Here is a 25928-nt window from a genome sequence, read left to right as displayed (position 1 = left end):
TCAACTATATCTATGGGGCTAGTCAAATATATGGCTAATATATGTATATGTGGCAAAATCCAAGCCTCACATTTTCTTTACAAATTGCCTGATTATCACCACAAAGCACATCACAATTGGGAAGCAGTGCCTTTATCAAAGCCACACACATGTGGGCACACACAATCATAACCCATCAGATCAGAAAAATCTTATCAATATAAAATCAAATGGCTTAGGGATACAACAGTGCTGATATTTCTGAAATTATTTTCCTTCTTTTGCAAAGAACCTCAAAACCTTTGAATTCATAGTCACCTGAAGGCAGAGGTTAACTTGCCAGTAACAGCTTTGAGGGATGAGAGCTAACATCAGGGGACAGACATTTTCTTTTACAAATAACACATTGTTATGTATTGTTCTCCATCACCCACGCCCAAATGGCTACTCGACCTATGAAAGAAATCGCACCATGAGCACAGATAACCCCAGGCTTCAAGGTCTGTAATCTGACTGTAGCCATCAGCAGCCAGAAATGAGTTTCTTTCTAATCAGCCTTCCATCAGTCCCCAGTCACTCATATAAAGGAGCCTGGGGAGGGGAGGATTCACATTGTTCTCTCTTCAGCACCAGGATTCTGGACAGCGCCCCGAGAGGGCTGCCTTCCTCCCGCTGCTTCCTTTCTTAATCTCCTCCAGGGCTGCTATTGCCCCTCTAGTACCCCCTGCTGCAGAGAAGGAAAATTACATCGGGATCCATGCAACCGGCAATGATGATGTTTTCCAGTAAATACTGGGCAAGAAGAGGGTTTTCACTGGATTCAGCGGTGCCCGAAGAGCATCAACTACTTGGCAGCTTAACAGTGAGTACTGAGTAGCTGGCACTCTCTAGAGAGCGCTTTCAGGTAGCAGTTGTCTCATCCTGCCATATTGCCATAAGGACACCTGGTGTAGAGTAAGCACACACACCTCAGCTCCTTCCTCTCTCACCTGTGTACCCTACCTCCCCCCATCTGCCTCCAATCTTCCTGCTCCCTAAAGTAAAGCAGGTGTCCTGGTCGCTACATGCTAAGCTTCTTTTCCGCAAAATTTATAAGTAGAAAGCAAAGAGGGTCTTGAACATCAACAGGCGTTTGTATAAACTGGTGTCTTATATCTACAACTAAAAGAAGTGTGCAGAATTTTGAATTGCCACGTATTCTGGGAAGGAACAGGCAGAAGAAATGAAGTAGATTTCTAGGGTTCCGCAAAATTACTGTGTCTCCTATAGCCCATCCCACCTACAAAGCCTGGTCTTTAAACACTGAAATAATCTTTCCTATTTTTCTCTATAGGTACTGGTTATTGGAATAAAAGAAAGACTGAGTTTTCATAAGTGTTTCTACATTCTTCATTTCTCCATTTTTTCAGCTTAATTGGTGAAGTAATAAAAACGATATACTACTTTTTTATCGTTTAAGGTAGTTTTTATGTTTAAATAGTAACAGAACAAAAAGTTAATATTTTGCAGGATTTTACATTCTGATTTGAGGTTATTGTCGTGGGACTTAATAAAAAGGACACTGAAAGAAAAATATATTCAGTTTCTAGTCACTAAAAATATTAAATGACAATATGATCTCTCCTTTAACTGAAACATAGTCAACAAAAGAAAAAAAGCAGAGACATAGAAATTAAGGACAATTTGACAGTAACCAGAAGGGGAGGGGAAGGGCTTTGGGGAACTACTATAAAGGACACAGGACAAAACCAAGGGGAAGGATAGAAGCAAGTGGTGGAGGTGGGTTTGGCTGGGGTGAGGGAGAGTGGTTGGGGGAACATGCAGACAACTGTAATTGAACAACAAGAAAATAACTATTAAAAATATAAAATAAAAGGGACAAAAATGACTGTAGTTTAATTAAAAATTAAATGATATTTCATTACTGTACTATCAGGCTTTATCACCAGTATAATTCAGTCTGTATCATAGAAAAACATTTTACTATTGTAACTCCAACTCTGTGCCAGAGAGTTGTATTGTACTTGTTTGTTATTACTGCTAAAGATGTTGAAAAGTAATCAGGGCAAGTTTTGTAGAACCATTTAATCAATTTGCAAAATGAGACCAAAAAGTTAAACATAGGTTTTCTAACATATAAATACCATGAATATTTGGATGAGATAGTTCACAGAAGAACTTCAAAGTTATAGTGTACTGCTCTAAAGAGAACAAAGATAACTCAGAATTATGCTGATTAAATATGTTAGATCTGTGTGTTGTGTGATGAGGAGGAGGCCGACGGTGAGAGTACTAAGACTCTGAGCTTTGAGTGACTAAACATTCTATCAAATGCCAATATCTGCATAGACTTCTTTTCTCCCTCAAGTGGTAAATAATAAACTATTTTTAGTGATATATAAATCTAGTGAGTGAAGCAATACTAACATGTGAAAATAAAGCCGGTAGAGAAATCAAAGGAAGACAATGGCAAATCACTATTCATTGAATTCCACATCTAATGTACATTTCCCAGTTTCATAAGGAGGTAATAGATGGGTGAGATTGTCTTATATCGCTGTTTGCCAGTGAGAAAGTTCTCTGTATATACAAAAAAGTAAACCTTAATTTTGCTTTGTTTGTCAAAGGAAAGTTTCTAGCTCTTTTATTCTGTAGTTGTAACAATGTGATCTGACTTTCTGGAATCTTCCATTTTTTTGGTGAATGTTTTAATTTTGTCTTTATTTTTGCTGGATTTAGAATTCTTAAAAAATTTTTTATTGTTGTTCAAGTACAGTTTTCTGCCTTTCCTCTACCTCAGCCCAACACCCTGGCCCTCCCCACCTCCCTGGATTCTATCATTTAAAAAAATTTTACTTATTTATTTTTAGAGAGAGAGGAAGGGAGGAAGAAAGAGGGGGAGAGTATCATTGATGTAAGAGAAACATTGATCCATTGCCTCTCACACATGCCCCAACCTGGGATGGGACCAACCTGGAAATGAACCTCCTCTGACTGAGAATCGAACCAGTGGCCTTATGTTTGAGGGACGATGCCCCACTAAGTGAGCCACACTGGTCAGGGCTGGAATCTGCCATTTCTATCTTTAGTCAAAAGGACTAATAGTCATTACTTAGTCATGTACACAGTATTTTGAATGGCTAATAAAATGCCCATCTCTTCTGGCGTCTCAGATTCTACGCCTGTGCACCAATGATGAGGTAGTTCTCTCTCATTTTGTCTCTTACACTCACTTTCTCCCCCTCACCCACCCACACCATTTCTTTCCTTTCCTTTCTTTTCCTTTGTGGCTGAATTTTAACAGCCGTTTTTCAGATATCATCTGCTGACACAGATGGCCTTCTATGAATATATCCCTTTTATGCTGAACTTCTACAGATAGATTCACATCGGCAACATGGATGTAACTGCAGATAGTAAGGTTCTCAATTTCAGTGCAATTCTGGACACATTTCAGAATGAAATGAATATTTTGCTTTTAAGTTTTAATTGAAACTAAAATTACTGTTGTGCAAAATATACATTTGGCCTTGTTTTGTCATGTTTAATAATTAATAATACAGTTTCCATGAGTCAATGAGGCTAACAGACCAAATTTTATGCTATAAGATAAACTTAGGCAGGAATTATTCATATATGTGATTATTTACTTTATGATAGTCAGATATTTGTTGCTTTTAAAGTGAATTAAATCTGATCACCCTTTAATTTTAGCCACTGGGTGATGTCTCAAGAGCATTGGAAAATAGTTTCCCAGAGAAAATTAGACCAGTACTTATGACCGAAAGTTGGGAATTGAATTGAAATAGTAACTTCTTAAGTTTATATGATTGCTGGGGCTTCCAGCGTATGATTGGAGTATTGAAAAAAAATGTCATGGAAGAGAACACTGGAATCCTAACTAATATTTGCGCGTGTGTGTCTACCTTCTCAAAGCTAAATAAAGCTAACGCTGGCAAAAATGATGATAAAAAAGGCAACAGAGGAAGCAGCAAAAGTGAAACTGCTACTGACAGTGGCAAGACGGCGGTCGTGTTCTCTCTGAAAAACGAAGTCGGCGGCTTGGTCAAAGTGCTGAAGCTCTTTCAGGTGAATGTGCACGGTCCTTCGTAACTTTCAGGGTGGCCGAGGGCCTGCTTGCAAATCTGTGATCTGTCCTGAAACATTACGGCATCCTTTCTGGATGATGCATTAAAAGGTTTGAAAATCCAAACTTCGTGAGGCTTTTACAAGGGGAGTTTGTCTGCCAAACAATGACATAAGCAGATTCGGGTTACTATGGTTCATGAATTCAGCGTTAGCTCATTAGCAATGCTGCAGACTGTTGCCAGGTGAGGCAGTTAGTAATTTAAAAATGTGAGCCTCACACCTGGAAATGCAAACACAAAAGGGGTCAGTATGAGTATCTTTAAATATCAAGAGCCTGCAGCCTGATTTGATTAACATTGGAATCATGCCCAGGTCCTGGGAGCCCATTTATTGCATAAAATGAGATGCTGGAGTGTAGGCATTTGGTATTCTCCTAATCCTCATTGTTTCATGAACTTAACCCGCTGTTTGTAAAGATGAGTCATTCTCCTTACACTTGAGCTCTCTCTTAAAGAAATGCAGTAGCCTTTTCCCCAGGCCTGAGTGGGTGATCTGAACACTGAAGAAAGAGTCTGGTTGAGAATGAGGTTAAAAAAATCCAGGAAAACTATTGCCGTCCTGCCAGGGTCGACCTGATGGTTCCCCTATTCTCCAGGAATCACCCTCCCTTACAAAGGCATTTTGTTTGGGGGCAATGGCAGCCCACCAGCTAAGACAGGATGCTTAGCTCTTTGAGGTGACTTGGGTACTATTGCAGTGAAAAGATAGTTGTAATTACAGTCAAAGGATTCAGACCTGCGTTCTCCTGCCTTGGCTAAATCCCAGCGGCTTCCTAGGTTCAATTTCTTCACTTGTGAAATAGTAATAATTCTTCCTACCTAACGAGGTTGTTGTGATGAAATAATATAAATGAAAATGCTCGGTCAAGTACACAGATATGAGGCATTGTTATAACGTAGAGGGGAAATCAGCAGGCTGATTTGGCAAATATTTCCTTGCTCTCTTTTGACCTCAAAGAATGGATTGGGCACCATAAACAGTGGTGATGGAAATCGGGGACAATTTTTTACACATAATTATATCATCTAGCTCTATCTCCACACAGTGCCCCGAGGCAGGCCAATTCAATTAGACATCTGGGTGCAGTGCAGAAACCCGGGGGGAAGGAGGAGCAGCCCTCTGCTCTCACCCGGCCATCAGCTCGTCATGGGGTCTTAGCCGAACCCTTAACCATCTGGACCTACTCTGCTTTGACCAGAGGACAGTAAAAGTCCAAAGTCACATAATCTGTGTGAAGACTCTTGAACTTTGAACTTCATACTAGTCTGACCTTTACTATCTGCCAGTTTAGAAAATGGGGCATTTGCACAGACATGAATCAAAACAGACACAGAGCATTTAGCTTTCTTGTCACAGGACTACTTTCTTTACACAGAGGAGCATGCCGTTTGATTTGATCTCACTCTGGCTCTGGAAACGACCTGTCCTGCCCCTGTGCTGAAAATGCCCAGATCACCCAGGACTGTATTGGGAATTGTGCTGATAATCAGAGGCCCCGTCCAGAGTGATGGGGAGGCGTCGGCTTATTTGGGGGTGGGTGAGGGTGGAGAGGAGAACGTAGTCTTCCGTTAACTCAGGGGAAAGGAGGACTCCATCCCTGGGGAAATTTAAACCTGAGGTTTAGGTATTACATTGCTGCCATCCCCCAAGCACCTTATTGTAAGGAGACTTTTACCCCTGGAATCCATCATGGGGTGGTAATTGCAACAAAACATTCTCATATGAAGCTAGCCTGGAGGTTGCGAAAAGAGAACAGGGACTAAGTGGTCCCGTTTAGGGTTTTGTTTGTTTGCTTTTTGGTTTCCCTTGACCTTCAGGGATCCACACGTGGCTGCTTCTCTTCCTTCTCTTTTCCTACAGTGTGGGCTACGCTTTGGCCCAGGTTTCCCAAACATCAGTCATTTTCAAATCACTGTCCCCATTTCAGCCTCTTGGACGATTTGCTTTTTCAAAGATTATTTCATTTTTAAATGTTAAAATTTATTTTGAATCTTTAATTTATAGTGGAAACTTTATACCACTATAAAATCAGGGGTTTGAGTTTTAGTTATGTTTTTGGAAACATACAAACAAATAAAGATACATATCTGGGGATTATCAGATAATAACCTAATTCCCCCCCCCCCCCAAATAATCACACACACCACCAGTGGGATGTGGACTGCACTGGGAAATGCTTATGTTTGCAGTTATGACACTTTTATAGTGCCCTTCATATACTTTAATGGCTCCCCCCACTTTTAAAAATGAGATGGGAAAACTGATGTCCTATGAATAAAATATCCCTATTAATAAAAATACTGGTTGAAAACCTATCCCTGTTTTCATCAACCAAAGAGAGAGGAGATTGTCTTCTTTTCATTTGTGGACACTTGGCAACTTGTTTAAGATTTGAAGGAAGACAGCTTGTGGCATCTCTCTCACTGTGCCCTGGAGGTGATTTGGGGATGTTACTTCTCTTTCCACAGGAAAAACACGTCAACATGGTTCACATCGAGTCCAGGAGATCCCGGCGAAGAGGTTCAGAGGTGGAGATCTTTGTGGACTGTGAGTGTGGCAAAACCGAATTCAATGAGCTCATCCAGTTGCTGAAATTTCAAACTACAATTCTGACGCTGAACCCGCCAGAGAACATTTGGACAGAGGAAGGAGGCAAGGCCAGTTTTTGCTCGTTGGGGGGTTTTGCAATCTGACAAATGTTGCAAAGGGGAAAACGCAATCTGTGAGCTAATGTGTTTGATCCTGCACTGTGTTTTCAGCAGAGCTAGAGGATGTGCCCTGGTTCCCCCGGAAGATCTCCGAATTAGACAAATGCTCTCATAGAGTTCTCATGTATGGTTCTGAGCTCGACGCTGATCACCCAGTAAGTGTCCAATACAATCCCTTCCACGAGCGCTTTTCTGGCTCCACTAGTGTGTCAGGCACTGTGCCATGTTCTGTGCTGTAATGCTTTATTGTAGAGCAATTTATTATTTGTTCCCTGGAACAGAGAACCGTCTTTTAAACAGTAAAGCTTCCTTGTAAATATGCATTGGCTGGAAGCAGGTTAGAAAGATGGCATTTCCACAAAGCATTCGTTTTTTAAAGGATTGGATAGAAGTGGAGATTTTAACCCTTGGAGAATACTTCCGTAGAGTTAGACAGCCTGAAGTATACTTGCAGATGGTGACCCCGGGAAAACCGATGAACTGAAATTGATAACTCTTTTGGGAACCTAGGGAGGCATTGGCATTCTGGGGCTCAGTGAGAAAATAAAATTCTCCTTGCTACTTTCCTTGACCGGAGGTAGTTAGGAGTAGAGTAATCTGGTGGACTTCAGTCTCAATGGAAAGGCGGAGGGTTTTAGAATAAGGCTATGACGGGAGGGGCATCTCTTCTCACATCTACCTGGAGTCTATTTACCACCATCCCTCCCCTGCTTTCATAAAAATGACCACCTTGAAAGAAATACGATACGTAGGTATTTCCCACAATTCCCTTCCTCCCGCTTTACATTAGGTTTTATTTAACACAAGAGACCTGGAACTTCTTTATGCTCAGAATGAAGTATAGTTAATAGTCTGGGAGAAATAAGCAACATTCTCATTCATTACAAGCATTTTCCCCCGCCCCCCGCCCCCATGTGTCCCTTGTCTATAAACAGGCAAAACCCAAGCAGATCAGTCATGTTTATGAGAGTGTTTATGGTCTGAGGGTAATGGCTTATAGATATTTGTTGTATTTGAATGGAGATGATCCGGAAGTAGGATAGCAGGGCTCCGTGCAGCGGTTGTCTGAGAGTGTTCCTGCGACCGGCCGCCAGGAACTGGTTAGCGAGCCTACCCTCGAGTTTGAGAACCGTACTTTAGAGACAACTGTGACCACTTCAGCAAGAGGAACGTTTTCAGTCAAACCAGCCATCTGGCAAGATATACCCATTTAAACGAATTCATAACATGTAATTCATATAAATGTTCAAACATACCTAAACATCCAATTCAATTGCATTATTTTCAAAAACCCGAATTTACTCAAAGACATGGTGTGTTTATATTTGCCATCATAGTCTAAAATTTCAGAAAATTCACAGTAATTTCCATGTAAGGCTCCTGAACATTAGAAAAACACTCAAAAGAGACTTCAGGAGTTGTCCATTTGTCATCTTCCCCTTCCCCACCTTCGAAGGAGCCAAAATTAACACAGGTCAGGAATGAGAGGTTAGCAGTAAGAGGACTGCCCAGATGCCAGCTGTTAACTTGCAGGATGACCTTGGACCAGTTCCTCTACCTCTTGCACCTCAAATTCCTTATGTACAAAGTGGAAATAAAATTCTTAATGACCTCACCGTGGCATTTGCAAGGCCTAGTTAATAAAGGAAGTGGAAAGCATTTTGGCGAGGGTAAATACTTGATTCCAGGAATGGAAATGTGGCATTAAATCATCTAGATCTATGCCTGGAGACTAAAGGGTTTCTTGCTAACCTATTTCCAAGTGCTCCCCTTAGTTTAGTTTGAAAATTACTTACCTGGAAAAAGGGGGTTAGTCCTTTTAATGGAACAACCACAGGAACCACTGACCTTGCTGTGAAAAAAATGTATTCAATACCCAGGGCACATTGTCCTAGGCTTAATTTTGTCCATTATTCCTAATCACACTCACCTTATGATACCTTCTTTTATTTTCTTTGCATCCACTTTAAATAATTGCAAGTACTTAGCCATCTCCTACCTCACTCATTTACTTTTACCACGCATATTTCTCTTATAAGCACAGCAACTGTTCATTATGTAAAATTTGATATTGGCAAGTTGATGTTGTTTATGTCATTATTTGATGAAGATGGAAATGTTGTCTCAGGCCTTCTTTGTGCTTCAGAATAATCCCAGGCCTGAGAAGGGTTATTGTGAGAGGCCAGGCCCCCAAGTGCTGGGGCAGCTCAGAAGGAAGGGGCTTGGAATGTGAGTCAGGCTGCTGACATTCTCAAGCAGGGTCAGTTATCTATCCAGGTCAGCGTCTCTCAAACTTTAATGGAAAACCAAATCACCTGGAATATCTTCTTAAAATGCAGACGGGGGTCCTGAGATTCTAGAGAGCTACATACCATTTGTGGCGAGCTCCCGTTCGAGGCTGACTGCAGTGCTCTGGAGACCGCGTATTGAGTAGCAAGGATCTAGACTGGGAGGGTCTTTCAAAGTGTGGTTCAAGGTCCATCCAAAAGGTATTTGTTAATGAGTGCTAATGTTTGACAGCTGCTGTCCTAGCTCAGTGATTCTCAACCTACCTTTCCATTTAAACGATCTGTGGGGGATTAAACAGTACACTGATGCCAGGATCTCATTTCAGAGTGCTTCAGTCAGAACATCTGGGAATGCAGCTAGGTTTGGAGTAGTATTTAGAGCTCCCAGGTGACTCTAAAACTCCATCAGGCTGACTTGTTTGGGATAGCTGCTTGAGCGTCAGTGTACATTTGGTTGAGTACTTCAGGGTGCGGGCCTGCTCTTCAGCTTCCCTTGATTTAAACTGAGAGAGGAATGGTGGGTGTCTAGCAGACACTTTCTGAGTGCTAGGGTTGCCAGATTTAGCAAATAAATACATAGAATGCTCAAGTTAAATTTTAATTTCAGGTAAACAACAAATATTATTTTTTCTTAGACGTATATCCCAAATATTACCCAAGTGTTCGGTATTTTATGTGGTAACCTTATCCCTGGCTTCAGTCCAGAGCAAATGGAATGCGTGCCTGTGATCGCTCATGCAGCCAGATTCCTGTTTTATTTTGCCAGTCCATGGCTCAGTCCTGGAAGCTCTGGATTGCCCACAACGTTTGTGTAATCACCGCCACACTAGGCTAATGAGGCATGATGAGCAAATCACTCTCTTGCATGCCTGAATAAGGTGCAGGTGTTTGCTGAGGAGAGAGACTGTTGAGATCCTTCAGGAAGCCCAGCAGATTATGATGCTGTTACCATGGTGTCCGGTTTGGCAGGAACTAGGGAACAGATGCTGTGCTTTTCACATGACTCTTTTCCTTTTGTCACGGCCTGCTTTCTTCTTGAGTAACAGAGGTGCTTGGATGTCTTCCGTTTAACCATCCTAGGTTTCTTGGTTCTGGTGAGTGTTGAAACTTGTCCTCCGTAGCTGGATCATATATACCCTCTGCATCACGAGGCCCCTATTTAGGTCACAGACCCACTTGTGAATGTGGTAATGACAGTCACAAAATTTTGTATGTACACATTGTAATACTCATAAGGCTCATGCACAAGCCTCAGTTTAAAAACTCCCAGGTCCTAGCTAAAGGAAGAACACGCAAGCTGCTAGGGCAGGAAACTTCATTTCTGCAGGGTGTCTGGATTTCAGAGTACTCTGTCTCCGTTAGTAAATCTCTTGTCCCTCCTGGGAGGAAGGCTGCTGGCAATGGAAGCTCTTCATTTCCATCCAGCAGACATGCCTGTGAAGACTTCTGGCCCGGAGGCCAGTTCTCCTTCGGCCAGGAGAGAGGGCAGAACGATTTCCTATGACTTTGAGTTCCTGCCAGACAACCTGCCCTGCAGGAGTGTCTGCGGAGCAGCAGAGGTGGGCTGGCCTGTGGGGGGTTGCCGCAGCTCTCCTCTCAGAGGCCCTGACCCCAGCAGCGGTCTTCTCCTCTGGCCCCCCTTCTCAGAGTGGCCACCACTTGCTTGTTTGCTTTTGGGGGTGCAGCAGTAGCAAGTTAAGTTGAAACAATTCCTTCTGGGCTTCCAGCAGTTTGGAGAAACAACCCTGGAGAGAACTGATTGAAAGTACCCGAAGAAAAAACGGAAGCCTGTTGACAAGAAGAGAGAATCTCGGGTAAACCAAGAAGTTCTCTCAGAAGGATTCCACATTAGTGAAGAATGACAAACAAGATATTTAATTTCCAAAGTGTTATGATGATGGATAAAAGTCATGAAGTTGCTGAAGACTTCCCGGAGTCATAGGAACCCAGAGTAGAATGGAGCTAACCTACTATCCTGTGCACGAGTCCCTTACCGTTGATTTTGCATTGTGTGCCTATATTCACAAAATACAGCAAAACCTCTTTAAGTTACACTAACTTGGGGATTTGATAATGACCGTGAATGATGGAGTTTTTAATAAATGCCAATTTATTGATCATTTACACAAGGCAATTAAATTTAGGTTAACCTACTGAATAACCAGGTTAAAGGGATGTGTTTTAATGAAAAGGATAAGACTCACTTGTGTTGAAGATCTTACATGTAAATGAAAACCAAAGGATGTTGTTCACTGTATCTATGTACTTCACTATGCCCTTCTGCCCATGTAGTGGGGGAGGGAGACTGCAGCCTGAACTCCTGCGCACCCCAGATTAGTGCAGTCCCAGTATAATGAGGCTTTGCTGCGAGCACAACTCCCCTCGGCCTGTGCCACCAAGGTGGCCACACAAGGGGGAAAACATACACTTGAACTGAACGCTCATCACCGCAGTGGTTTTCTTTCAGGCCTTCTGCAGCTAATTTTTTGGCACTCTGTTAAGTCACTTAATCTCTTTTCTGTTTAAGGGATTTAAGGACAATGTCTATCGGCAGAGAAGACAGTATTTTGTGGATGTGGCCATGAGTTATAAATAGTAAGTACTTGTATAACTGTTTCTGCAAATTGTCACTGGCTGGTTAGAAAAAACACATGCTGTGTGAAACACACCTGTCTTCCCTTCCCTTTCCCTTTCCAAAGGCAGACACGAGCTGTTGCGAACACTCACCCACTCTGCAGCAGTGGTGTTTGACACCCAGGCACAGTGATTGTACGAGAATGAGACCTGTGGGCCGCATGCCTAGCGCTGCATTCTCACCATCGTGTTCGCAGCTCTGCTAGGGCGTGGAGCCATTTTTTTGGCTCTGCAGGGCCCAGAAAATGTGCTTTGATTTTACTTCTGATTTGACTTTTCAGTAACCTCTTTCGGCATCCAGCTTCCCCAGGGGAAGTAGAGAATTCGGCAAGAATGGCAGAAGGGCTCAAGTGAGCAGCCTTAAGGGAAAGAAATGTGTTTGCTTTATGTGGGAAGCAAAACTTCTTAAAAGTTGGAACATTTATGGAAGAGTTTCATACCAATCCTGAGTTAGGGGTGAATGAGGGTTGATTTAGGGTTGGTATGAAGTTGGAGAACCTCAGGAGTGGGGTGAGGACTGTGCATTGTGCAGGGTATTGTGCAACAGTGACAGGGTGTTTGTGACAGACAATAATGTAGTGTGTTGACTGCACGCTGTGTCTAAAAAAGTGGGGTAAGCATAAGGCCTCTAGTTATTCTGCTCACACTAATAAAACGTATAGACCTTCACGGTGCTATCTTTACTTTGTCTGGTATGTGATCAGCCATATAAATCTTGTCATCAGAAGAAAATATAAATCTATGACTGGTAGGAAAGATTCTTTCTTATTCTAGTGGAAACTAGGTGAGGAACTTGACTGCCCTGTGGAGCAAGTTTGTCTTCAGTGAGAATTTAGGACATCATACATGTTATACTATGTAGCAATGTCTTCCTTCCTTCCTCCCACCCTCCCTCCCTGCCTCTCCTTCCTTCCTCCCTCCCCTTCCTTCCTTCCTTCCTTCCTTCCTTCCTTCCTTCCTTCCTTCCTTCCTCTCTCCCCTTCCTTCCTCTCTCCTCTTCCTTCCTCTCTCTCCTTCCTTCCTTCCTTCTTTTTTTCCTTGGGAATATGACATACAGGTGCTTAAAGTAAAATGAGGGTGTTTCCTAGCACACCTCTGATCGGGCCACTCATTTGCTCACTTCTAATTACTCTTGATGCTTTGGTTCTCTTCTGTTCCTCCTCCTAAGCCCCACTCATCCTTCACTCTCTGTACTGGTTTTAATTCTGAAAACCAGGACTACTTGGTACATGCTTTTCTGCATGAGTCTATTCCATGCAAATTCTTGACTCTTTTTACACTACTGTAACTTTCTACCCCTTCACAGTGTCAGTGTGCTGGCCCAAGCCCAGCCTCATGCCCCCTTTGACTCTCAGCACCATCATTTCTAACCCTGCCTTGAGTGTTTTCCACTCAAGGAAATTGTGAAGGTGGCACTCTGATGGTCCAAGCTTACTTTTTCACATCAGACCCTGGCAACTGGTTGTGAGTGTTCAGATTAGCTCCCCTTGGTTCACAGCTCCTCTGTGTGGAATCGGGCCATGTGTGTAGCAATGGGTCCCGAGAAGGGGTGTGGGTAGGACATACCTTTGGGACCTGTGGGGACCTGTGCTTGGCAGAGCCTTTTCCTTTAGATACAACATAGGTAAAAATGTATTTTGTATGTAGATACTATATTTAATGTATTATATATGAGCAATATATACACATATGTGTGTGGTATATGAAGAATTTTGTTAGTGTAGTGATCAAGGAACTGACTCAAATGTTATATATTTCTTTCCAGCAGAGCCCCCAAACTGGACAAAGGCGAGCTGATATTGATGACACCTATAGAATTAATATATATGAGTTATCCAGGTTTCAGAAGGATTGATATGGGGAGTCTTTTTGCCTTAAAGAAAACATGTTTATATAGAGAGGGGAGGAAAAGAGCACATAGTTGATACAGAGGGTAAAGCTCTCAAAGTATTAACAAGTTTGCATTTGCCATTTTCCCATAACTAAAGAGGGATCTTGAGGTGTGATATCTGTGGGAAACATAAGTAAAATCTGGAGGTTGGAAATGGTGGAGATTTTATACAAAGGAGGGTTGGGTGCAGCTGCAGCGTTCCAGGATCTGGCCCCAGTTTACAGAGCTGGGGTGAGGGTGGTGTGGAGGGCTCAGGCTTGAGGGCCTGACCCTCCCTAACTGAGTGAGCAGGATACCGAGGTAGACAGGACAACAGCAATTCTTCATTTTACAAGGAGAAGCTACGCTCGTGCAATTTACAATCTCCCTGTTGTCATGATACCAGAGAGGCCAAATTATAAGCTGAAGGTTATTTAGTGGATATACAGTCAAAGCAGCTAAGAGAGTTTGGGATACAGGGCCACTATAACCCTCTCTTCTGGACAGTGCTTAGTCCAGCTGACTATTAACAAAGTGAATAAGAACTGGAACGTGGGAGCCAGACAATCTGGAGTGTGGGTCCTGACTCCACTTCTTCCTAGATAGGTGATCAACATCATGGAGTCCCTGTTTTTCATCTGGGAAGTGTGTCTAATAATGGGACCCATCTCATGAGTTGTAAGGATTGTGGAAGAGAGTTCACTGCAGTGCTTCACATAGTGCCTGGCACATGATTGGTGATCACAACTGTCAGTCTTTATTGCATCCTCCCCCTTTTCCTTTTCCACAGACTGTCTTCAGTTTCCAGCTGACCTATGTTTAATTCTTTAGCTGTATTTTTTAAAAAAATATTTTTTACTCTGGTTTCTCTTCAGATCATATAAATCTTTCACCTTTTAAAAATATATTTTGTTTTATTAAAAATTTTTATTGTATGTTTTTCATTACTTTTTAGTCCCCTTATACCCCCTCCTGGCAACCCACACACTGTTATCCATGTCCATGAGTCCCTTTTCCTTTTGCCTCAATCCCTCCGCTCCCTAACCTCCTCCTGACTAGCTGTCATCTTCCTCTCTATCTATAGTCGGTCCCCATTTTCCTCATTAGTTCGGTTTGTTCATTGGATTCCATATATGAGTGAAATCATCTGGTATTTGTCTTTCTCTCTCTGGCTTATTTCACTTAGCATAACGTTCTCCAGGTCCATCCATGCTGTTGCAAAGGGTAAACTGTTCTTCTTTTTTAAGGCCAAGTTCTCTTCCATTATGTAAATATCCCATAGCTGTTTTATCCACTCATATACTGATGGACACTTGGGCTGATTCCATATCTTGGTGATTGTAAATAATGCTGTAATGAACATAATGATACAGGGTGCAGCCAAAGGGGATTTGGAATGGGGTCTAGAACTCAAGGTGTCCAGGAAATATTGGAGAGACATATAAGATGTCCTCACATTTTCCCCCTCTTAGGTGTGAGTTGGGGGAGGCGACACATGGAGCAGGAACATGCAGAGCTGTTTTGTACAGCCACAGCTTTGCAGTTAATCCATGGCATGGTCATTTAACATATCTATAATCTTTAACTGGCTGCATGGATATGTGAAATAGCTGTGGCCATGCTCTGAGCCAGGGGGATGGAAAGGGACTTCCCCGCAAGATGTAACTGGGGGGCAGGTCCTCCAAGTGACAGCACCTGTGTGAGAGCTTGGAGAAGATTGGCTCCTTGATATGGGGGCACACCTGCCCAAAGACTCATGATGGCAGCCCAGTAAACTTGGAATAATACAGGAATGCTGGCAAATGTAACTGATTGTAGGAGGATTTGGAAATGGGGGTATAGAGGAAGACTGGCACAGGGATTTAAACCCAGACATGGCAGCCCTGTGGGGGAGAGCCACACGGTTTTGGCCAGAATGAGTACCCCCTCTTGGCTTTGCCAGGAAAAGAGATCCACATGGTTTGGCTAGAGTGCAGAACCCTGCAGATATGGTGGAAAGAAGAACCATGTGGTTTTGGCCAGAGGGGGGACCCCTGTGGCTTTGGTAGAAGAGGACCACATAGCTCTGGGGTGCTCCCTTTGGCCATGTGGCCTTGGAAGCAGGAGAGACTTTGCCTGGAAGAAGTGTGAAAGAACTCTTGCCAGTAGGCCATGAGAAGGTGCCACATGGCTTTGGAGTAATTAGAGATCCTGCCTGGACAGCAACACAGCTGATGGCACCAGCAGCCTGAAACATGGACGTGTGCTTCTTTTCCAGAGTTACAGTACCCCAAATTAGGGCAGGCGGGAGAAGGAAGCACGGTGGGTGTTTGTGGGTATCCAAAAGGACTCTGCTATTTTAATGATGTTAGGTCACTACTTTAGGTCTGGATAGCATTAAATAAACAAAAGCTTTTCACAAATCTCTGGCATTGAGAGATGTCTTTCCTATGGCAACGAACAGTTGAATCTAGCGGGGGGGGGGGTCGTTTCAGTAATAGTATATTGCCACCCCCCTCGATCCCTTGTTTGGTAACAATAGGGTTCTTATGTTCTTTTGAATTAGTGTTTTATGTTCCTTCGGATATATTTCCAGAAGTGGGATCACTGGGTCACAAGGCAGAACTATTTATAATTTTTTGAGGTATCTCCATACTGCTTTCCATGGTGGTTTCATAAGCCTGCATTCCCACCAACAGTGCAAAAGGTTCCCTTTCTCCACACCCTTTCCAGCATTTGTTATTCGTTGATTTATTGATGATTCCTATTCTGATCAGTGATATGTCATTGTGGTTTTAATTTGCATCTCTCTGATGATTAGCGACATTGAACATCTTTTCGTATATCTTTTGGCCATCTGTATGTCCTCTTTAGAGAAGTGTCTATTTATATCCTTGGCTCATTTTTTAACTGGATTTTTTTTGTGTGTGTGTGTGTGTCTGTTGAGTTTTATAAGTTCTTTATAAATTTTGGGTATTAACCTTGTATCAGATGTATCAGTGAATATGTTCTCCCATTATGTGGGCTGTTTTTTTATTTTGTTGATGGTTTTCTCTGCTGTGTAAAAAACCTTTAAGTTTCATGTAGTTACATTTGTTTATTTTTTTCTTTTGTTTCCCTTGCCTGAGGCGATGTAGCAGATACAATATTGCTAGGAGCAATGTCCAAGATTTTACTGCCTATGTTTTCTTCTAGGATTTTATGGTTTCAGGCCTAACATTTAAGTCTTTGATCCATTTGAATGTATTCCTGTGTGTGGTGTAAGACTGTGGTCTAGGTACATTTTTCTGCACTTATCTATGTGTCCAATTTCCCCAGCATCATTTATTGAACAAACTATTATGCTCCCTTCCTTTGCCAAATATTTATTAGCTGTAAAGGTGTGGGTTTATTTCTGGGCTCTCTTTTCTGTTCTGTTGATCTATGTGTCTGTTTTTATGTCATTACCATGTTGTTTTGATTAGTAGGATCTTATAGCACAGTGTGATATTAGGTAGCGTGATTCCTCCAACTCTGTTCTTCTTTCTCAGGATTGCTGTTGCTAGGCGGGCCCTTTTGTGGTTCCATATAAATTTTTGAAATATTTGTTATGGTTTTGTGAAATACATCATTGGAATCTGATAGGAAGTGTGTTGAATCTATAGATTGCTTTGGATAGTATGGACATTTCAATAATGTTAATTCGTCCTATCCCTAAACATAATATATACGCACACTTATTTGTATTTTCTTCAGTGTCTCATAATTTTCCAAGTATTGGTATTTATTCCTAGGTGTTTTATTTTTATTTTTTTGATTCTGTTGTAAATGGAATGGTTTTCTCAATTTCCCTTTCTGATAGTTCTTTATAGGTGTGTAAAAATGCATCTGATTTTTAGATATTGATTTTGTATCCTTCTACTTTGTTGAATTCTTTTAGCAGCGTTACTAGTTTCTAGGTGGAATATTTAGGTTTCTCTATGTACACTATCATGTCATGTGCAATTAACAACAATTTTACTTGTTCTTTTCCAGTTTGGATGTATTTTATTATCTCTTCATATCTGATTGTTGTAGCTANTCCATCACTATTGGTTTCCTGGACATCTCCCTTCATTTCAATTAGTTTGGCCTTCATATGTTCCTCTAATTTGTGACTGTACTCCACCAATTCTGTGAGCATCCTGATAAATAGTGTCTTAAATTGGGCTTCTGAGAGGCGGGCAATCTGTTGGTCGCTTAGAGTTATTGGCTCTGGGACTTTGAGTTCTTCTTGTGCCATCTTTTGGGCTGTTTGTGCCTGTTAAGTAGCAGGATCGGAGCCCTAGGTTTTCACCAGAGCAGGGCAACTAAGTCGCTGGGTTGTGATGCTGTATGTGGGGGCGGGGTCAAAGAGGTACAATGGCTTCCCTCTGCCACCCGCTGCCGCGACCCCCACCACCACTGTCACCACGTTTCGTTCCACTGCACGCGAGTGTGCCACCGCCATCAGCCCTTCACCACTGGGTTTGTCCCCTGGGGCCTGCATGGTCCGTCTCACTGTGCACGAATGTGCGACCTTGGTCAGTCTGCCCCGCACTCCAACTGGCTTTGGGCTGCCTGCGCGCCTAGCGCCTAGGTTGGGGGATCTGTCCTGCCGGACCCAGCTCCGCTGCTGGTTCCGCCTCTCTTACCATCCCCATTGAACAGTTCGTAGCTGTCGGACTTCCGTATAATTCCATGTTCTGGTCTTTGGGTGTGTTCTAGTTCTCCAAAACTTTTGTTGTAGTCAAACTTGGTTGTGGGAGAAGGCACAGTGTTTCCACCTATGCCTCCATCTTGGCAGAAGTTCCTAAAAATGCATCTGATTTTTAGATATTGATTTTGTATCCTTCTACTTTGTTGAATTCTTTTAGCAGCATTACTAGTTTCTAGGTGGAATATTTAGGTTTCTCTATGTACACTATCATGTCATGTGCAATTAACAACAATTTTACTTGTTCTTTTCCAGTTTGGATGTATTTTATTATCTCTTCATATCTGATTTTTGTGGCTAGGACTTCCAGTACTATCTTGAACATGTAGTGAAAGCAAACACTCTATCTTGTTCCTGATCTTAAAGAAAATGCTTTTAGTTTTTCCCTGTTGAGTATGAGGTTGGCTGTGTATTTGTCATATATGGCCTTTAATATGTTGATGTGTGCTCCCTCTATTCCCACTTCGGTGAGAGTTTTTAATCATAACTGTGTGCTAAATTTCATCAAATGCTCTTTCTGCATCGTTTGATAAGATCATATGATTTTTGTCCTTCATTTTGTGTATGTGGTGTTGCAGATACTGTATAACCCTGCATCCCAGGAATGAATCCCACTGATCATGCTCCATGATGTTCTTAATGTATTGCTAGGTTTGGTTGATTAACATTGTGTCGAGGATTTTTGCATCTATGCCCATTGGGGATATTGGCGTATAATTTTCTTTCTTTGCAGTGTCTTTATCTGGTTTTAGATTTAGGATAATGCTGACCTTAAAATGATCTTGGGAGTCTTCTCTCTTCTTGACATTTTTGGAATAATCCTGACTGGCTCTGGCCCTGGAATCACACCTACACAGTGGTCTGTACCCCAAGATTATGAACACACTAAAAAGGTATTTACTTATTTATTGATTGATTGGCTCTAATTCATCCGGAATTTCCCTTTGAAATAATCAAAATGCTATTTCATATAAAAGCAACCAAAATATGTGAGTGGACACAAAGAAGTACCTATTATAAGATTCTATTGATAGGAAACTTCCAGAATAGGTAAAGGAGCAGCAACAGAAAGGAGATGGGGGAGACTTCCACCAAGATGGAAGCGTAGGTGGAAACACCGTGCCTTCTCCCACAACCAAGTTTGAATACAACAAAGGTTTGGAGAACAAAGACGCAGCCAAAGAACAGAAAATTGAACTATATGGAAGTCCAACAACAACGAACTGTTCTACCTGACGGGTAAGAGGGGCGGAGCCAGCAGCGGAGCAGGGTTGGGCATGAAAGATCCCCCAACCCCAGGCGCCCAGGCATCCAGGGCAGCGTCAGGCTGACCCAGTGAGGGCTTGAGACAGCGGGAGTGAGAAGTGAGACGGACCGCGCAGCCCCCAGCAATGAACCCAGCAGTGGCTGACTGCGCTCGCACATTCAAAAGCAGTGGGATGAATCATGTGGCCTGCGGTGGCGGCAGGAAGCAAAGGGTGCCTGCCATTGCATTCCTTTGGCCCCGCCCCCACATAAAGCATCACAACCCAGCAACCTGGGTCGCCCAGCCCTGGTGAACACCTAGAGCTCTGCTCCTCATATGTAACAGGCACGAACAGACCAAAATATGGCTCAAGAAGAACTCAAAGCCCCAGAGCCAATAACTCTAAGTGACCAGGAAATAGCGATCCTCTCAGATGCACAATTCAAGACACTGGTAATCAGGATAGTCACAGAACTGGTCGATTTTAGCCACAAATTAGAGGAACATATGAAGGCTAGACTAATTGAAATGAAGGGAAATACACAGGAAACCAATAGTGATGGAAAGGAAACAGGAACTCAAATCAAGGGGGTGGACCAGAAGGAAGAAAGAAAGGACCAAACAGGAAAAAATGAAGTTACAAGAATTCAAAAAAATGAGGAGAGGATTAGGAACCTCCAGGACATCTTTAAACATTCCAACATCCGAATTATAGGGGTACCAGAAGGGGAAAAGAAACAGCCACGAGTGGAACACTTATTTGAACAAATAATACAGGAGAACTTCCCCAGTCTGGCAAAGGAAATAGACTTCCAGGAAATCCAGGAAGCTCAGAGAGTCCCAAAGAATGTGGACCCAAAGAGGAACACAGCAAGACACATCATCATTACATTAGCCAAGATTAAAATGAAGGAGAGAATCCTAGAAGCAGCAAGAGATAAGGGGACAGTTACCTACAAAGGAGTTCCCATCAGACTGTCAGTGGATTTCTCCAAAGAGACCTTACAGGCAAAAAGGAGCTGGAAGGAAATATTGCAAGTCATGAAATCCAAAGACCTACATCTAAGACTGCTCTATCCAGCAAAGCTTTCATTTAGAATGGAAGGACAGATAAAGTGCTTCTCAGATAAGATCAAATTCAAGGAGTTCATCATCACCAAGCCCTTATTATATGAAATGTTAAAGGGACTTATCTAAGAAAAAGAAGATAAAAAATATGAACAGTGAAAGGACAGCAAACACACAGTTATTAACAACCACACCTAAAACAAAAGCAAGCTAAGAGGACAGCTAGATCAGGAGTGGAATCATAGAAATGAAGAACACATGGAGGGTTAACAACAGGGGAGTGGGAGGAGGAGAAGGGGGGAGAAGGTACAGAAAATAGCATAGACAGTAGGTAGAAAATAGATAGGGGGGAGGGCAAGAATAGTAGGGGAAATATAGAATCTAAAGAACTTGAGACACGTGGACGTAAACCAAAAGGGGGGAAGGGTGGGGGAGGGGTGTGCAGGGTGGAGAGGAATGAAGGGGGAAATTGAACAACTGTAATGGTATAATCAATAAAATATATTTAAACATTAAGAAAAAGAAAGGAGATGAGGTGTTGCCAGGGTCAGAAGGGGTAGAGAGTGAGTACTTCTGTTGCAGGGTTTCCCTCTGGGGTGATGGGGTGATGGGCCAGTTAGTGGTGGTGATGCTTACACAGCATCGTGAATGTATGTCATGCTCAGGAATGGCACAAATTTAAAATATAAACAATAACTTTTATTTATTACTGAAAAATAATTGGAACACAGAAAAATGAAGGCTCAGGAAGAAAAAAGAATAGAATGCAAGAAAAAACACCCGAAGAGTCCCAAATAACAAAATTAAAAAAACAATACACTGAATCGTGCCATAGATTAAATAAAAACACAGCAATAAAAGCCAATAAAAGGGTCAAAGAATGAAGGTGAAACAAATTCAACAGGTTCAATTTTCCCAACACCATTTATTGAATAGACTATCTTTAGCCCATTGTCTCTGCTTGCTTCTTCTGTCAATTATTAATTGACTATAAAGGTATTAGTTTATTTCTGGGCTCTAAACTCTGTTCCATTAATCTATATGTCTGTTTTTATGACAGTACCATGCTGTGTTGATTACTATGGTCTTATAGTGCAGTTTGATTTTAGGTAGCATGATTCCTCCAACTTTGTTCTTCCTCAGGATTGCTGTTGCTGTGCATGACTTTTGCGTTCCATATAAATTTTTAAAATGCTTGTTCTGGTTCTGTGAATTATGTCATTAGAGTCTTGGCAGGACTTGTGTTGAATCTACAGATTGCTTAGGGTAGGATGGACATTTTAATTATGGTAATTCTTCCTATCCATGAACATGGTATGCACTTCCACTTATTTGTATCTTCTTCAGTGTCTTACAACTTTCCAAGTATAGGTCTTTTATATCCTTGATTAGGTTTATTTATAGATATTTTATTCTTTTTGTAGCAATTGTGGATGAGATTCTTTTATAATTTCCTTTTCTGTTAGTTTGTTACTGGCATATAAAAATGTAACTGATGTTTGGATATTAATTTTGTATCCTGCTACTTTGCTGAATTCATTTATGAGTTCTAGTAGTTTCTTGGTGGAATCTTTGGGGTTCTCTATGTACACTATCATGTCCTCTGCAACTAAAGGCAGTTGTACAACTTTCTCTTTGCTGTCACCTAATACTGTAGGTCAGGTGTTTCTGGAAGTAATGCTTGGAATAGAAGCATTAGTTTCCCTCTTAAAGACTGTTGTATATACTGATGTTTTTTGTCTGAAGAACATCCTTCTCTGTAGAGAGATTTTTAAAAATATATTTTATTGATAATGCTATTACAGTTGTCCAGTTTTTTCCCTCCCCTTTATCCTCCTTCACCCTGCATGCTTCTACCCTGCAGCACTCCCCCAATTCCTAGTTCATGTTCATGGTCATACATATAAATTCCTCGGCTTCTCCATTTCCTTTACTATTCTTAACCTCTCCCAGTCTAGTTTATGCTTACCAATTATGCTTCTTATTCCCTGAACCTATTTCCCCCATTTTGTCCCCTCCCCCTCCCCACTGATAACCCTCCATGTGATCTCCATTTCTGTGATTCTGTTTCTGTTCTAGTTGTTTGTTTTTTTTTTTTTTTTTTTAGGTTCAGTTGTTGATAGTTGTAAGTTTGTTGTCATTTTACTGTTCATAGTTTTGATCATTTTCTTTTTCTCAGATAAGTTCCTTTAACATTTCATATAATAAGGGCTGGGTGACAATGAACTCCTTTAGTTTACTTTATCTGGGAAACACTTTATCTGCCCTTCCATTCTAAATGAAAGCTTTGCTGGATAGAGTAATCTTGGATATAGGTCCTTGCCTTTTATGACTTGGAAAACTTCTTTTCAGTCCCTTCTTGACTGCAAGCTTTCTTTTGAGAAATCAGCTGATAGTTTTATGGGAAGTCCTTTGCAGATAACTCCTTTCCTCTTGCTGTAGAGTTCTGGCCAAGATGGAGGCATAGGTAGAAACACTTGGCTTCCTCACACAATCAAAAGAAGGATAACAACCAATATAAAAGCAAAAAATCCCACAAACAAACAAACAAACCCCAGAACTGTCAAAAAATAAAAGTTCATAGAAGTCTGACAACCGAGGAGTTAAAGAACAAACATGTATCCAGACTGATAGGAGGGGTGGAGATGGAAAGCTGGGGTGGAGAGGATGGACGGCAAGGCAGTGGCCGTCACAGATGAAGTGGTGGCTGGTGGGTGGGATTTCCCCCATGTGTGAGCAGAGAAGCTGAGAGGAACAACTGGAGAGTGAGAAAGACACAACACACCCAGGGTTAGAGCAGGGGAAATAAAGCCTCAAAACCTCTGGCTGTAAAAATCTGTGGGGGTTGCAGCAGTGGGAGAAACTCCCAGTCTCAGAGGAGAGTCCATTGGAGAGGTCTATGGGATTCTAGAACATACACAAGCCCACCCACCTGGGGATCAACACCTGGAAGGTCATAATCCACTTGTGGGAAGCGAGGGAAGTGATGGCAGGTGGGATGAGAGCCAAGCAAGTGGTATTGTTCCCTCTTTGACCCCTCTCCCATATACAGCATGTTATCTCCCCATGCTGGAACTCTGGGTTGCCTGGCTTGTCTCCTTCCCTCGTTGTTTCTCCCAGCTTATCTGCACACAAATGGGGAGACTGCCTGGTCTGCCAGCTACTGCCTTTTCAAGTGTCCTTGCCACCCTAGCTTCTTAGCCATCTTGGCTTCCTGTCTCCACCCCTCCTACCAGTCTGGGTGAATGTTTCTTCTTTGATTCTTTGGCTATTGGACTTCCATACAGCTCAATTTTCTGGCAGTTCTGGTTGTGTTTTGTTTTTAAGTTGTTTTTAAGTTGGTTGTTATTCTTCTTTTGGTTGTACGAGGAAGTGAAATGTATCTACTACCTATATCTCCATCTTGGCTGGAAGCTCCTAAAATACATCTTTTTGTGGAGAGATTTCAAAGAAGGTAATCATATTCCCATTTGTGTGTGTTGGGGGCAACTGCTGAAATACTGGTGGTAATGGGTTGACAGTTGCCTCGGGTGCTTCTTATCAGTGGACAGAGTTGGGAAGGTGCCTACCAGGAGTGCTTCAATCTAGAAAACACAAAGCCAGGACTTGTAGAACGTGGGAGAAAAAGGTAATTTCTCGATGTCTTTCATGCCGTCCTCTGTGGCTTCTATGGGTATGAGCTTGAGGGTGGACACAGGGTAGCCATTTTTGTGTGTGTAAATACATGTGTGTTTGCAAGCTGAGGGGGGTGTCCTGGTGCTTGGGGGCGGGGGTCATAAGCCCTAACAAGTACCCAGAGGGTCTGGGTCATCTTCTCCAGTTTGCCATGCAGGAAGTAAGGTTTGCTTTTATTTTACAAAAAAATAAAGCTAGTTTCTAGTTGAAAAAGCTCTTATTCCAGTGCCAATGACTTTCTAAGTGAGCAAATGAAAATGGTGTCAATACAATAATTACTTAAAATAGTTTGAGTCATTTCTGGCAGTGTGCTAAGATCTGATTTCCAAACCACAGCTTGAACTATTGGTGTAAGAGCAGATTAGTTGAAATTAGGGTGGTCCTGAAAAATCCAGCACGTGAGGTCCCTCCAAACATCATTTGATAGTAAAGTTAGAGACCATTTTGATTCAAGGAGACCAATTTAATCCCTGTTAATAATTCATTAAAGTTTTCAGGGCACTGAAAAGAAGTCCAATATATGGTCAGAAATATAGACAAAGATGGCGTAGAGATGTTTCGGGGTTGTTGGTATTGGCAGGATGTAATATGAGGTGTCTGAAGGAAAAGGGAAGGGAAAGATATGAAATACAGCAGAATATCTATTGAAACCATGTCCAGGGAACCCTCTGGGGAATTTGTAATGAATGCTGTGAGAGTCTTCAGGGGTAAAGCAGGGGAAGAGTCAACACACGCAGAGAAAATGAAATGATTCCACTCTGTGATGAGAAAACAGCAGGCTCAAAGTCTGTCTAACCATGAACCTGAGGAGGAGTGGCAGTGAGGCCTGTGTCAGCACACTGAGAATGGTCGATAGGTGCCACTCAGGGGAGGTTCAGATTGACAGCCCGGCTGAGAAACGTGACTGACTGCCCCGAGCCTGCTGCCACCTGCAGACATGCCTGAGCTCTGTGCCCACGAGTGTCAGGAAGCCCTAATAGCCTCACCAGTGATAGCAGAGGAAACATTCATTAGTGCAAATACCAGTCTCCAAAGAAGGCCTGAGAACGAAGGCTCTGGAAAGCTTGGGTACTGTTTTAAAATCATAGGTGAGGGATGCAGATCACGGCCTGTCCTTCCCGACCCAAAGAAGAGAAATTCTAGTATAAACAAGCAAAGAGGGGTCCCATGATCGGAAAATGTGAAGTGTGTATAGACTTGCAGTTTAGTATCAGTGGGAGTGTGATGTTGTAGCTGTGAGGTTTGTGTGATATTCTCCAGTTTTCTGTCATTGGCACCTTCGTATTTCAACCTCGGCATTAGCTTTCCTGCACTTCTGTGGGTTTCACAGTTGCTATATTTTTTTGAGGAAATTAGTAATATATGTTTTTAATTGACTAGAAATAAACAGATTTTTCTTTGGGGGCCATCATAATGATCACTCCTCAACAATATGCATGCATATTTAATTCAATTATACTTGTGTGGGCATAGTGGTAGTTATTTCAATCCATCTTACTCTTTTGGAAAGAGGCCCCAAGCTCTGACTTTAATATGCCACTCTTGTTTGCTTAAATTGATTTTGAATATTTCTGTGATTTGCTACGAGGGCGCTTACTCCCGGCTGAAATTAAGGTGG

The 25928-nt window shown here is 42.1% G+C and overlaps 1 protein-coding gene across 1 annotated transcript in view; it reads left to right on the top strand.

Annotated features, from left to right (window-relative positions):
- The first annotated feature begins 234 nt into the window (after nucleotides 1–234).
- TPH2 (tryptophan hydroxylase 2) overlaps nucleotides 235–25928 on the top strand; it is a 103590-nt gene continuing 77896 nt past the window's right edge. Inside the window, exons 1-5 of the mRNA XM_037049433.1 lie at nucleotides 235–841; nucleotides 3916–4068; nucleotides 6597–6780; nucleotides 6891–6991; nucleotides 11652–11719. Of these exons, the coding sequence (XP_036905328.1) occupies nucleotides 737–841; nucleotides 3916–4068; nucleotides 6597–6780; nucleotides 6891–6991; nucleotides 11652–11719 (611 nt within the window). The 5' untranslated portion in view covers nucleotides 235–736. The remainder of the gene's footprint in view (nucleotides 842–3915; nucleotides 4069–6596; nucleotides 6781–6890; nucleotides 6992–11651; nucleotides 11720–25928) is intronic.

The sequence above is a fragment of the Sturnira hondurensis genome, unplaced genomic scaffold (assembly GCF_014824575.4).
Source record: "Sturnira hondurensis isolate 20B ecotype Veracruz unplaced genomic scaffold, ASM1482457v3 Scaffold0006496, whole genome shotgun sequence".
Lineage (NCBI taxonomy): Eukaryota > Metazoa > Chordata > Mammalia > Chiroptera > Phyllostomidae > Sturnira > Sturnira hondurensis.
This window is presented reverse-complemented; position numbering and strand designations above follow the sequence as displayed.